Here is a 15,294-nt window from a genome sequence, read left to right as displayed (position 1 = left end):
GCAGCCAGGCAACCTTTTCCATCCACACACCAGTGGTAGGAACAATGTTGTTCTATCAACCAAGAACATTTCTTGTTCTCTGTAATTCAGTCCTTTACTGGACAGACTTCCATTAAGAGTGGGATACTGTTTTACAAATACTCTTTACCTGTGTCCCAGTCTCAGTTAAACCCCAAGAATTCATGACATCACTTAATATGTTTTTTTCTACTCCCAAAAAGCATACTATGTATGACTACCGACTTTTTAAGAGATGCTAAGCCTCAGTCTCACCTTAATTTTGTTGGGTTTGTGAACCTATTTTCCAAAAATCCAAAACTGTTTACCTAAATGTCTGCAAGCTTGATCAAAACCTGAAATTTCTGCCCTTAATTCTTTCACATCTACCAACCAAGCCAAAGGCAAGTGCTGGTGTCAGTTTCTTTACCCGTATGGTACACACATACTCTGACAGTTGCCACAGGCATTGGAGAACACAGGAATTATGTGGCCAAATTAGACAGAAAGATAGGGAGATAGAACAGCAAGCATAAAATAAAAACAGATTATCTAGTTGGATGCATATGCTTACTGAAGCAACAAAGACATCACCAATCAGTTCCACAGAGTCCCACTCAGATACACGACTCGCCAGCGCAATCTGAAACATGGAATGGCATTGAAGAATTTCCTTAATACGATAAAAGACCATTTTGAGTTTTCTTTCACTCAGTAATTTTGGCTCCATATCTGAAAGGGGCTTCTCATATTGCTGTGGGGAAAACAACAACAAAAAAAGACTTAAATGAAAAAAAACAATTCATGTAGCAGTACACACACAAAATGTCTAAACATTTGGCACAAAGCATCTGTAGCAACATCTATGAAAGTCACACTACAGATTCTTTAAAGATTTGATTATTTTTTCAAATTTCCAAATTACAAAATTAAAAAGATACTAAGGTACCTCCAGGATTCTTTTGAGAGCATCCACATAATTTTTCTCACTGTCAACTACAGAGCCCAAAATATACCTTCTCACAACCTGTAGAAGAAACAAAGGCTTGTCTGAGACTCTAATCAGGTAACATGTTCATCAGAGTTGGGAATGCTGATGATAAAATTCTCACATTAACAAACCACAAGAAACACAAAGCAATAGAAGAAAACTAGAAGAACTGCAATAAAATACCACCATACCTCTTCAAAAGTAATTAAATTTACTATTACTCTAAAATTATTTATTTAAAGAACACAACAGTTATTGTATCTGTATCTATAAACTTTGCCAACTGTTGCAATTCCAAGCTCTACTTTTGAAACTTGTCTTTTAATTTTAGATGTATAAATTTAGGCATTAATATAAATAATAGGTATAAAAATGATGTTGGCTACTTCAGTGAACTGCTGCAATAAAAAAGGTAACCAGTTTTCAGTCAGTCTTCAAGATTAATACTCTTTTTTTGTTAATATGTTTTGTTTTAGAAATTCATTAGGAGTAGCCTGAAGGACAAAAAAGGAAACATTAACTGCCTTTTGGCAAGGCCATATGAACTGTACCACTGAGAAAGTATCTAAGTAAGTCAGCATTCTTTTTTGGGCATTACCATACAAAAGTGAAAACCCTGTCTCGTCTATATTCATACCTACCGACAAAGTAGTAAGAGCTTCAAGAAATGCTATCATATTTCATATTTACAAACTACAGGCTATTTATCACACCTTTTCTATCTCCTGCTTCTGTAATTCAGCTGAAACATACTTTGCATGCATGCGCAAGTGACATGACAGAAAGGACTAGAGAACCATTCTGGTTTAAAATTTAAACTTCTGTTATTGCTGGGTTTAAGGATTTGTGTTCACCCCATCCATTTCCTAATCCAGCTCATTCCAGAGCTTTAAAAAATGAGACTCTGATGGAGAAGACAGCACAAGAGCAGGATGAAACCACTCCCAACAACTGCAAGGGAAAGGAAGGCAAAACTGCCTCTTTTGCTATTTTCAGCTAGCCTAAATGACCATGAAATTCAAGTCTCAGACTTGCTTCTCTCTGCTCCTTATTCCGTGGCCTCCTGCCTTCCCTATCACAGCTGCCTTTAATTCTCCACGATTTGCATTCTTAAGTGCAGGTTATGAGAGGATTTTCTTTTAAGTATTGGCATTTCAAAAGAAGACTTCAAAATTATCTCAGACCTTGCTTAAAAACATATACAGTAAAATTAGTTGGTCTAATTTGTGTTTAAAATGGATTTAGCAGTGTTTTCTTTATTATATCAGCTGCTCTGGTAAAGGAAACTACTTTTAGTCATAGCTCACTCTTCTGAAAATAACAAACATCTGTAGAAAGTGTTTTGTTTTTTTCAGGCTTTGTAATACACAAAATAGATACTTGATAGCGCCTGCAAGTTACTGCAATAGAAAAACAGAACGTACAAGAGGCTTGCATGCAAGTCTTAAATTTATACTCACTTTTTTGCTTGTAACAATAGCACACAAACATAAAAAACTTATGGTAAGAACTAGGGTCCCAGGAGCAGAGGTATCACAACTGAGACCAACCTGGGACATAGTATTTGAACAGGCACCAGATTTTAAACAAAAGCGATCGTGCCACCTGCTGTTTAAAACAAGCATATCCGTAAAGTCTGCTTGTTCGTGGCCGAGCAGCCCAGGCTGGAAGGCGCTCCTGGCCTTTACCTTCTCCACCTGGAATGCCCAGGCTGAAGTGGTTTCCACAGTGACTACGGAGTTTGAGGTGCAAAACTGCAAAATCTACTCTTTGCGTAGACTTGACTTTACTAAAGACAAATTACTTCTTTTTTAAATCAGAAGAAACCTTAAAATACAGCGAGAATACAGGATATTTTCTACATTTAAAATGTAGAAATGTAAAATGATGTCCCACAACATCTACAGAAATGTCATCTGACTCAAAAATGCTTAAACTCTTTTTCATTCAAAATCACTACATTTAGTTTAAGTGTTCAGGTAATGAAACAACATAATTATTAAAATTTTATACTGCAAAACAGCATTTTGCATGTCTGGCTGTGTTCAGGACTGATACGACCATATGCACACATACTAATTTTAAACAAACTACTTATTCAGTTCCGAATTTGATGTCCACTTAATTTATGTTGAACACCAGTATGTCTAAAGAGCAAGGCACCTGGGAGACATGGATATAGAGCAGAAGGGGAGGAAAAAGAGGCAGAAGACCATATTTCTAAAAGCCTACTACCTGCTGTTGTGATAATCCTTCAGGCATAGGAGTCATAATTGCTTCTGTATGCATACAGTCCACGTCAATAAATAAATTTAGCTCCTCTTCTTCCAGACATGATGATCTATGGTCTACAAGGAATTGAACAACCAAAACATCAACTTACACAACGTGCAGATTAAATGAAGAAGAAAAATAAAAATAAAAGATCCTATCATCCAAGCATAATAATTACACAGTCTTATTTTCACTCGCCAAACAAAAGAAATTTCCCAGCACTTCTGTATCACCTGTGAATCACAAATACCATCACTGATAGGCACTCTAATACAGAGCATCTTTCAAAGGTATCCTGACATCCACTTGGCATGAGACAGCCTATCTTTTGCTTGACCTCTTCTCCCTGTTCACAGCCACAACAGGGCTGTCCAGAGTGCAGGGCATGATAACTAGGCTTAAAATATTGCTGCAGTATTTTAACCCTTGTTGTTAAAGGGCCAGCACTTTTGAAATAAATGACCTATGGGAAGAAATTAAAGACACCCACGATATGATCCAGCTTAAAAATTCCACACACCCTTCCATAACTGAACTAATGTAGGTAACCAAATGTACCAAAATGTTGGCTTTTATCACAAAGGAGAATAGGGGGCTCTGCATTGCTCCTCATGTGCAAATTTTACGCAAACAGCAACACCAAAGTGCAGTGACAGGTGGCAGTATACAGCCAGCCAAACAAGCAGACAGGAGCAAATGAGGAATAGAGAACAGTATGAGAAACTGTTTCAGAACAAAAAGGGAAGGGAAGCAGATTTGTCAGCTGGAAGGAATTTGACAAATTTGCCACCAGCTCCCTGCTGATTTGGTAAATGGCTGCGGGTTTAAACCATCCACAGATACACTGTGTCTGCTACCTAACCTCTAGAAATGCAAGGCAGAATGCCAGGTTCACTCAACACTGACCTGCTGAAGCTGATAATTTTCTCCAGTGCAACAGCGAGACACTAAGGATACATTTTTTGATCGCTGAAATCTGTGCAACTAACTTTCTATTTTCTGTCTGTGAATTAGGCAAATTCAGAAGAAGTCAGAGGTCATGACAGGGATATAAGGTGTGTCCTGGTCCTTACAGATAGGATGCAGCTTTATGTCAGCTTGCTTACTAAAAACATCTTGTTCTAGTCTTGCGGCTTTAGCTTCCTAAAATAGTACTCTGAAGTTACAACCATTCAATTAGTTGTGCAGAAATGTGAAGGAAATACATACTACCTCTTGGACTTATCCTAAAGAATGAATAAGTTTGTATTCAGTTACTACCCCCTACCTCTTGCAAAACTTAACTGTGGACTGCTGCTGCTGAGGCTCATGACAAAGGGATGATGTTTATTCTTAACTAGAGAAAGAATAGAAATACTTTTAGCTTTTTGACTTCAACCCACTTTCTGTTTTCCCAATCCAAACTCAGCTTTCATCAGAAATCACCAAACAGTGATAAAGCAGAACGGCCTCTTCCCCCTACTTCAACTCCTTAGCACAGAAAATGTTTGTTATTCCTTGACCACAATAGACTTTTTAAACAGTCAGCTATCACTCCACTAAAAACCATGTCATGACAGCAAACTTTCCTGACGTTCAGGAGTTGCTCAATGGAGGGAACTGGACAGACTTAGTACCTAAACATAATTTCCATACCCCCATATATCAATACCTAGATAGAACCTATGGCACTGTTTTACTGGGATTTTGTTGTTTTTAAGTGGATCCTTCCCTGTGGTCCTCAGGTTTCTCAGACCACTCAGATTCTTGCCCCAAACGTAAAACTGCTAAAGATGCACTGACCGTATTGTCATCTGAACTAACTAGTATACTATCCTTTACTGATATAAAGCTGATTTCATGCATCCGGTACTCACCTCCCAGTACAAAAACCTACTAGGCTACTCACTTACTGTCTCAGAAATAACCAGAAAAAGTAACAAACACTGTAAATGGCACATACCTTGAGAAATGAAAGATTTTGTTCTAATGAAAGAACGACCCTTTTTCACAGCTGCTTTTGTCTTCTCAAGCCCATCTTTGGTACCTTCTCTAGCAGCTCTCATAAGCTTTTGCATCTGTTAAAAAAAAAAATACAGTCTACACGTTCAGTGAATAATAGGAATGCATTTTAGCATGCACACCATGCAAAATACGTTTGATCAAAATACCTTTCAAAAGAACACTGTCAAGTATTTTAGGCTATAAATACAGCCCAAAGTCAAAGTAATATACTGCAAGTACACAGATCCATCAAAGCTCAGATCTGAGCACCTGTACTTTCTCTTAAAATCAAACCTGTAGAAAGGCATTTACTTCACGGCAACGTTGTATGCAAGCCTAAAATAGCAGAAATGCTTAAAAATTTGCACCAAAAATCTGAACTCAAAATAGTCTTAAATGCTCAGATTTACATTATATAATAAACAAATGAACTGTGAACAGGTCATTAATTGCCAGGGTTCTTTCCCATCTTCCAATGTCCTACTAACTCTGCCAACATATTTCTGATCTGAAGATAATTCCCTAGACTCAGGTCTATATTAATTATATTCTTAAACATTGTTCTGAAGAAAACTTCAGAATAATTTCATGACTGAAATAAGTTGATTCAAATTAAGAACTGCATAATTTTGTAGTACATTACTACAGTAAAAAAGGATTCCTGTTGCTTTGCTAAGAAATGTTTATTAAAAGAATTGCTTGGCACTTTTGTTTTTCCAAAATGCCACAACATCAAAAAATCCCCACTACTGCCAGAGCTGTGCTGACATCATCAGTGACATCAGAACACACACAAAGTTGTCATGCTGTAATCAAGCAATTTGTCTGTTTGAGCTGAAGCTTTTAGCAAAACCCCAGTCTTTTCATGCTGGCTCCATTCAGAATGGAGAGCAGGGAGATTCTGACTCCCACAGTTTGATCCCACACGGCTAGAGAGCCAGGGCCAGGCTAACTCTTGGACCTCACTCAGAGCTGTACGCCTTGCTCATGCTCTGCAGTAAGGGCACTGGTCAGCAGGGAAGGACAATGATGCCCTATCACATTTTCTGAAACTGTTACCATTAAAAACAAGCATGAGAAAAGGTCCTTGACAAAGTACTTTTAAGATAAACTGCATAATAATAAACCAGCACTTTCAGAATTAGTTTCATACAAATTATTGCCTGCTTTCTCAAATTATTATTAAAAGAGACAACATTGCCTGTGTTGGAAAAGCAATCAGTTAAATGTAGCTAGTTATAAAAATCAACTACCTTCAGCTCATGTTTTTGCTTTAGTTGCTGAATCTCTACTGCTCCCACAGTGTTTGCCATCAAATCTTTCATCTTTTTCTCATAATGCTCCTTTAAACGTGTTAGGTCATGTGAAAGCTACAGTGTATAAAAAGACACAATCTTTTCAAAAAGCCTGTAGTGCAAACTTCATGCTAAAGCACTCAAGTATATCATGCACATTGCCCCATCTGCCTACTGATACACAGACAACTGAGGGAAAATTATCGTGTAGGGAAGCTCCAACCTGACAAATGGACCATCACTCCTGTGCATCACTGAACTTTCTGAAACCCAGGCAGGCACTTTTCTCCTATGCTGGCAACTATGTGAAGAGAGGAACAGTCACTTAGGCTAAGCTAACTGTGTGTTAACTATATTGTGCACATCTCATAAACTGTATGGAAATAATGCATCAGCTTTAACCATGAGCATCATTTGTTGGAGCACACACTCTAGTGAGCACATTTCTGACTGTCCTTCGAAACAGTGAATTGGAAGAATTCTTAAAGTTTGAAGAACCTGAGGTTGCTGGTACCTGAAAAGATGGAGACAGACAGTGAGTCGGGTAAGGAGATGCTAACAGAGGAGGATACACATTTGTGTAATTTCATCTGTCATAGCCTCATTGTATGACCATGGGTGTAACCATCTCATACATGAGTATATCCATTTGCAAAATAAGGAAACCATCACAGAGAAATGCTCTGGAATACTAATTAATATTTGTTAAAAGATTTTGAGAAGGCCAGATATAAGAGGTTAAAATATAACCAGAAAACCAATAAAAATATTTGGTGTACCCTATGTACCCTATAATAGAAGTCCAATGGAAACCCCCTCAACTTGATGTCAACAGAATCATTTGGCAAGAGATGAAAGCACGAGGAAAGAGAAGGCCTACTGAGTTGAAAACAAGTGGACAGGTCCAGCATTTAGCTCAACTAGGCTGGGTCAGGATGCGATTACTTCCAGCATGAGGATTTTGGCATTATAGCAGTCTAATTAAAAACAGCATCTGGTTCACAGATTAGAAATATTGAATAGAACAAAAGCCTTCCCACCCTTGAATAAATAAATAAGAATCCTAACAAAAAAAGTGATTTTAAGGAAAGTCATACCAGGACTTAAAATCAAATATCCCACCTATAACCTTCCCATACTTTTCAATGGACACCAGTAATAATAAGCAAGGCGAGTCCCTCATAGGCTCTGAAAGGCTATAGAAGGAGATGGATGTTACAGTATTTTCCCAGCGCATCATAAGAGCTGAGAAGCAAGAGTTACTGCAAGGAACGGAAGAGAAAAGGTATGAAATGGAGGGGTTTCCGTATGTGCTGAAGTGCCAGTGCAGGGAGGGTTGAGGAGTTTGTTTTTTTTTTTTTGCATTTCAGCAGTCCAAAAGTTTACATCTCTCCTCACTCTCCACCAAACCCCTTTTCTAGTTTCCTGACTTCTCTACTTCCCAGTAACCCATCTAGGTGCAGCAGCCCCTCTGACTTCTCCATCCACCAAGTCATGTGTTCATAGGCTCCTCATCCCCATCCTCACAAGGCAACCCTCAAAACCTGTTGTCACAGGCTGGAAAAGCCAGCTGCAGGGCAGTACCCCGCAGTACACCTCTTTGCTCCACCACTCCTCAGTCTCTTACTCAGACACTGTGCCTGATCCTAGCACCATCACTCTCAACCGACTGCCAACAGTTTCCTGTGACAGATGAAAGTATATTTACAGTGTTAAAAAATTGCTTTAAATCTCACTTTGTGCACATGTGTAAGTAGAATCCTATGACTATGGCCAAAGCTGAAGTTACAGATAACAGGAAAATATTTTAAAAAACACACCAAAACAAAACTAGAGGATGATCACTCAGCTTACAAAGTGCTGATTTATGTGAGCTCAGGTCTTGCAGTTAACTGCTCACTCTCCGTTTTCCAAATGGTGGGCAACAGGGGATGGAGGTAGGGAGAGAGCAGATAATGTGTATTGGAAGGATACACAGACAATGAGGCTTTTATTGTCATCACAAGAGACTGCAAAACGAAAATAAGGGTATCGCAGAAGAATACCCTGGCCTCTACCCCCACCATCCTCCAGCCACAGGGTGCTGGAGCAGCTAACAGTATGTGGCTGTGAAGTGGTTAGTGGGTATCTCTCCCTAGCCAGCACATACCGGGGGGCCTTGAAGATTTTGCAGTGACTGCCTGTCCCCACTTGTTCCCTGCACCTCCATCCTCCAAGTGTTCAGAGCAGGGGACCAGCAGCAAGAGGCTGCCCGCTGCCCAGGCAAGATTTCCTTCTCACGGAAAGGGCAGAAGGAGAGGAGCCAAAGCAGTGAGAGCGTGGGAGCCTGGTGCTCCTCCCAGTGTATAATCAGATATATGCAGCAAGGGCAGGCACCCACGCCATCAGGGTCTTCCTGCCTCCTGCAGCAGGGACGGAGCCAAAGATGCTAGACCAGAGGTGTGTCACAGACAGATCATTTTAATCAGGCCACCTCTGTTTTCTCTTAATAAATGTTACAGACTTCTCTTTGATCACAAAAACCTTTTATTTTGGGGTTTGTTGTTTTTTTTTTTTTTTGTTAAGCTCAGCTGCCTTCAAGCAAGCAAGGTGATACAGATTTAACACAGAAAGATAGGGAACACTGGTGAACAGTTTTGTGACTTTAAGTCTTGTCAGGCTTACCCCATTTGTTCTTCGCATTGTTTTCCACACTCATTTACCACTTACACTAACTCAGTAGCTGCAAAAGAAGAAAAGGTGAGGAACTGCCCACAAGCAAAAATAATTGTTAATTTCACTTTTATCCAGTCTGAGTTGTTTATTTTTAAGGAGCTTCTGTTGAATGTTTTCATCTTTTCCCCATTACATTTGTTGTGGGCTGTCACACCCACACTGATTCATGTCTCTGTTAAAAAGATGCTGTTGGTATTTGAAACTGAATTGAGACAGGAAATAAAGGTGAGAAAGGCAAATATTGGAAATGAGGGTAACCTCAGTGACTCAACAGCACTGCAGGATACATACATGTCTCTTGTGGTTGCCTCGCAAAAAGGAGCTGGGAATTCCATTTTTACACTCGGAATCACTCTGCTCTTCATAGCTTTCAAACTCACTTGAACTCCACCCATATTCCAGTGAGCTGTTTCCACCATCGTCACCATTTTCAACATCATCATAAATCATTTCCTCTGCAAGAATTAAACCAAAATTAATAATAATAATAATAATTTTAAAAGCCCCATTGAAATTTGTTTGTTTAAACATAAGAAAACTTGCTCAGGATGTACTACAAAGAACTTTAAACTTTGGTACACACATTTTAAAATATAAATTAATTCCAATAATCAAGCAGGCAAAGTAGGTTGCCTTTGTTGAAACAGAGCATTGAAAAAGGGTAGTGTTACAGGTACACACCATGATCCTCATAAAAACACGCCCCACTTGAACTGCACCATTATGTCCACGTCCCACAACATGTTTTAGAAGAAATTCAAAGGAAGTTCAAACTGTAGCTATGAACACACATCTGAGCTGAGAAGCATCCTTCCTTTTGAAGGCTTGTTGTCTTAGGGACATCAGCAGCAGCAGCTCAAACAACAAATGCTAAAACATTGCAAGAATCAAATGAAAATGTCACTACTTCAAGACTAACAGATCAAACTAATTAGAAAATACACTGATATTTAATGACTTATCATTCCTTTAACTCCACCAGCCACTAGGAGTCTCCCATATCTGCAGGTTACCTTGCCCGTAATCCAGCCTGATACTAAAGATTTAAAGAGAGAAAATAAACATACTCAAAAGAACAGCTGACTTATTTTACACATCCACCTAAAGCCTGGATTCTGGGACTAAAAAGTACATTTTTACCAATTATATCATTTTAATATTAATTGCCTTTGTCACAGACAAATATCCTCTAATTTGGAAGAATGAGATCTTCAGAAATTTTTTAAACCTCTATGTATATCAGACTGTCCTTAAAGGGCACTTACTGAAGAAAACATTTTAGTGGCAATCTAGTACAACAAATAGTCATGCACCATAGTAAATAAGTCCTGACTGAGCAGCAGCAATGCAAAGATGTCCTTGCCCACAGCAATGCAGCCCACTGTGGGACCTTCCAGTAATAAGTCACAAATCTAACACAACGACTTCAAATAATAAATTAAACAAATTTCAGTCGTAATTTGTAAACCACCTTGCCTGCACACCACTAAGGGCAAGAAATGAAAATGTTACAGCTTAAAAAATAAATACAGTTTTCATAGAAGAAAGCTGAAGTGTTTTCTTGAATCATTACAATTTCAGTATCAGACTCCTACATCCTCTGAGAGCAAGTAGATACTGAGTTCCCAAAAAGCCGATCTACTCAAACACATCAGTTAATAGCAACCAATCTTTAAGCATAGTTTTCACTATAACCAAAAACTGAAAAACAGATCTGAGTGAGAACTCAAAATAAGCTTTTTGAGCCTCTGCTCCACCATTCCCAATAAAGGTAAAAATATTGGCTCCAGCAACAACTTTAGGATCTGTTCTGTCCCTTGCAAACATGGTCAAACTATCAGGGACTGGATCACTTCAAAGCTGAAATAAAACATTTCTGTAACATCACATTCAGGGTGGTAAAAAGCCGCGCTTCCATCTATCACGTATTTTTATGTTGAAGGAGAACATGCAACAGCATTTTTCTGTACAACCATGACAATGACACGTTATCATACATTATTTAGCTATTTAAAACATCCTTTTCCTACCTACCTTGCCTTCTTTAGGTCACTACAGCTACAACACGCAACACTAATTCTCTAATATAGGGAATTCTCAATCATTTGGGACAGTATCTATAGAATAAAGTGTAATTCAGCTTCTGACAAGAGTGGTGTAGGAGACCTGCTGAGATAAAGGCTTTCAAGCGTTAGTTTAATTCTGAATTTCATAAGACCTACTGATTATGGACAGTCTTTAGCCATTTACATATATTTTAACTGCTTAATTAACACACCTATTGAGTATACACACACATAATTCTGTATTACCCTGCTTTCAACAAGGCTATATTACAAAAACCTCAAACCTGGTTCAGAGTCTGAATTTTCTCTGGGCACGTCATCGTAAATTACTTCATCTGGGTCTAAAAGTAAAATAGAAAAGAAAATAAAGCAAACAACAAATGAGGAAACCCCCTGGAATTTTAATGGGACCAAGTAACAGTGTTTGAGAGGCATTTGGACAATGCCCTTAATAACATGCTTCAGCTTTTGGTCAGTCCTGAAGAGGTCAGGCAGTTGGACTAGATGATCATTGCATATCCCTTCCAACTGAAATATTCCATTCTAAAGAATCAAGGTTATACTGGCATATGTGAATACAATGGAGATACGACTCAAATTCCACTAGCACTTGCCATTACATCCAATCATAAATTCAAATAATACAATAACACACAAAAACAGCATAAGGAATTTGTGAAATTTCACACTATTTTATCTGCATAGTTCATTATGACCTTTGGTAGCCTGCAAAAAGAAATGCAATTCAATAGCAAATATTTCTTTCTCCTTTTACAGCACTATGTTATGTTCTGTGCTTGTCGAGGGCTGCTCATTGACTTACTGAACAGCTGTAGAGAAGCTGTAACAGACTTTTTTTAAAGACCCAAAACTAAATAATGTAACGATCGCTGTGGCACATAAAGAGGTAGAATAAGGATGCAAATTCTCCAGCCCTGTGGAAAGAGCTGAGAACAGGCAGGAAAACCTGCCCAACCACATGGTCTCTATTTTGGTTTAAAGCACAGCTGCCAGCCAAGGGCACAAATCAAGAAGAAGTATCAATTCCTTCCTTTCCACCTTCTCCAAGAGCGTATTTATCAATTACTGCATAAGATATATACAGCCAAAGAGCAGACTCCGAACTGAAGCAAATTCCCACTATACACGTATTGATGGAACCAAATGACTTCCTTAAGACAGTGAAGAATGACTCCGGACTCAAAAAAGCACTCTATGGAAAAGTAAATGTTATCTTTATTCTAAAAGACACACTTTTATTACCATCAAATGTTTTAACTGGTATAACTTGGCTCTGGAACACATACATGCGCATAAGATACACAATGATTTTAGTACATTCTCCTGTAGTTGTACTTTGGTGCTCACTGATACTTACTTTCCATCCATGCTGTATTTGCAGGATCTGCAACCCACTTGGCCAGTGCATCATCCTCTCTCTTAGCCTGGTTATCGTCGCTTGAAAAAAAGCCCATAAAATAAAAACATTAAAAGCTACACCACAATGTTTTTAAACAACTGTGAAGACAAGACAAATATCTTTCTGGCTTTCAGTTCCCACTCTGGAGCTGCTGATTACTCAAAAATGCTGCTGCAGCAGCATGTAATTAGGAAATTATTAATCTATTCTATTTAACAGTCTAACAATTTAGCAAAGGAATTGAAAATGCTTCCTTTCCCATCTCAAGAAATATTTTGCTTCAGAGTTCCTCTACCAGAACACAGAAAATTCAGAAAGCAGTGAAGTGCCTTCCCAGCACTCCCGTTCTAGAGAGCTGTGGAGAAACTGAAGCTACCTCTTGAGAAACCATGGAGAAATTGGACTTGGGGACTAAAGCATAGAAGACATGAGGCTTATTTAATCTGGTGAAAAGGATGCTATGGGGTGATCCAACAGCAGCTACAACTATCTCAAAGACAGCTTTAGAGGTGATGGAGGTGGGGTTTGGGTTTTTTGGTTTGAACTTGGTTTTGAGTTTTAGGCTGGGTTTGTTGAGGCTTTTTTCAGTGTCAGCTGATACACAAGGGGGAATGGTCAACAAACTGCACATTGAAAGACTTGGTTTGGACATTAGCAGAAAGCGCACCAAAGGGTAGCAGGGAAGACTACCCAGGAAAGCTGCAACATCTATATCCTTGGATGTTTTCAAGACTCAGCTACCAAGGCCATGGCTGATCCAACAAAGTGTTGGCAGTGTTCCTTCTGAAAGCAGCAGGCCACACTAAAAGATCTCCAGCAGTCTGTTGCAGCTGACATTGCTGTGACTAAAATTAAACCTAGCTCCTTCAAAAATATCATGCACATTTATACGTATGAGAGCTCCACCAGTGCTGATTTTGGTACACAACCAGAGTTACAGAGTTAGGAAAAAAAAAGTAAACATGGAAGTGTCACACAGTAAAAATCAGGTATTTATCAAGTATAAGCTTTCTTAGGAGTTGAAGCTTTGTAGGTAGTTTAAACATGTTGAATTGACAATCACCTGTTTTGAGGCTCCTCCAAGTTTACAGAATTATAATGACACTCTTCAGTTGCTGACTGAGTACCTGTTAAGTAGAAAAACATATATCATCACCAAAATGTCAGCATGGTTCAGAAGGCACATTTTAGCGTAAGGAACTGATTTTACTAGTTCATTGCTAATGAATAATCTAGTTCTATACAAGATTAAGAAGTTTCTTCAACAATCCATTTTCGCAAATGAAAGAATTCAGAGATGTAATGATTTGGCATACGAGCTGTTAGGAGGAAATTACCATGTCTAATGCATTTAATTCTAACCTCTTAAACGTATATTCCTCTACAGGTAATAACAACCATTTGCTTTTATTTGCCAATATTCCTGGTGGTGATAGACAGCAAAGGTTATATTCAAAATACAAGAAATAAAGGGGGGCAGGGGGAAAGGCAGGATCTGGGGAGCTTTCTGTTCTTCCGGCTCTCTTGAAATTAAGTTGTCAGCTTTGCAAATTCTGGTTAAAAATAGGAGAGCGTTCCTTTTTCTGTAACAACACACAGAACAAACAGAGTTTGTCAAACCTTCAAGGAAAAATCCCACAGCAACACTAAATCCACAAGGACTGGAAAATAAACAAGCAAACAGAAGTGCATATAGGAAAGATAAAAGGGACAGGATCTCTGCCAGGACCCAGATCAAGCATGGTAAAGTGGGAGAGGAAACCACTTGGCCTGAACTATGGCTCTGGAAATTATTTCATTACTTTAAAATGGAATTAGCCTTAACATTCTTAGTGTTAAGGTAAGACAGAAGTCCTCCCTTGTACTATATATGTTGTAATACAGTGCTGGCAAAACAAACCTTTAATGAAGGGCTGAAGAAGTGACAGCGCACATTCATTTTTTCTTATGGAACTTTACTTGGGTATCTCAACCCTTGCACAGCAAGCAGAGTCCTGTAGGAACTCTTTTAAAATATACTAGCATTTTCCTTTCAGGTCTGACAAGAAATTTTAATTCATACTGTAGGAGAGAGTTCTTTTTCTATTTTGACACAAAACTTCCCACGCATATCCAGGCTGAGTGCTCCACAAGAATTTACACAAGCACGTACAAAACGGCACAGGCACCTGAAGTTAAACAAGGATTCCCCTTCAAACAAAGTAAGTTGGGTAAGTACAGTACCTTCTTCTTCTACAGAAACACTGCGTATTATGACAGGACTGGAGTACGCTGGCAGTATCAAAGGTAAATTAGATGGCACAGCATAGCCACAGGGGACAGGAACCGAATACCCACTGAAGTTTGGACTTGCACATTCTTCTTGAGGACTGGGTTCTGGCGATGAGGATGGATCTTTGTCTTGTACTGGTGAAATATTTATGACCGAGTAGGGATTGACTTTGGGTGGAGTGGCTTCTGCAACAGCTTCTGATGTTCGCAGCTTCTCACTGCTTTCTAAATTACCAGCACCTTTAGTTGAAAAAAAATCACACAAAAATTAGTATTTTATTT

General features: G+C 38.7%; 1 protein-coding gene across 2 annotated transcripts in view; it reads right to left on the bottom strand.

The window, feature by feature from the left end:
• ARHGEF10 (Rho guanine nucleotide exchange factor 10) overlaps positions 1-15,294 on the bottom strand; it is a 117,597-nt gene that overhangs the window by 67,931 nt on the left and 34,372 nt on the right. For both annotated transcript variants that reach the window (XM_057431698.1, XM_057431697.1), the window contains 10 exons: positions 14,965-15,252; positions 13,805-13,868; positions 12,700-12,779; positions 11,606-11,662; positions 9,547-9,710; positions 6,499-6,615; positions 5,205-5,319; positions 3,224-3,336; positions 947-1,024; positions 572-751 (listed from right to left, as the gene is read on the bottom strand). In XM_057431698.1, the coding sequence (XP_057287681.1) occupies positions 572-751; positions 947-1,024; positions 3,224-3,336; positions 5,205-5,319; positions 6,499-6,615; positions 9,547-9,710; positions 11,606-11,662; positions 12,700-12,779; positions 13,805-13,868; positions 14,965-15,252 (1,256 nt within the window). The remainder of the gene's footprint in view (positions 1-571; positions 752-946; positions 1,025-3,223; positions 3,337-5,204; positions 5,320-6,498; positions 6,616-9,546; positions 9,711-11,605; positions 11,663-12,699; positions 12,780-13,804; positions 13,869-14,964; positions 15,253-15,294) is intronic.

Source organism: Pezoporus wallicus, unplaced genomic scaffold (genome assembly GCF_028554395.1).
Source record: "Pezoporus wallicus isolate ANWC-B61680 ecotype Strahan unplaced genomic scaffold, APGP_CSIRO_Pwel_v1 contig_161, whole genome shotgun sequence".
In the NCBI taxonomy this organism is placed as follows: domain Eukaryota; kingdom Metazoa; phylum Chordata; class Aves; order Psittaciformes; family Psittacidae; genus Pezoporus; species Pezoporus wallicus.
The sequence above is the reverse complement of the archived record's forward strand: the minus strand, read 5'-3'. Positions and strand labels throughout refer to the sequence as shown.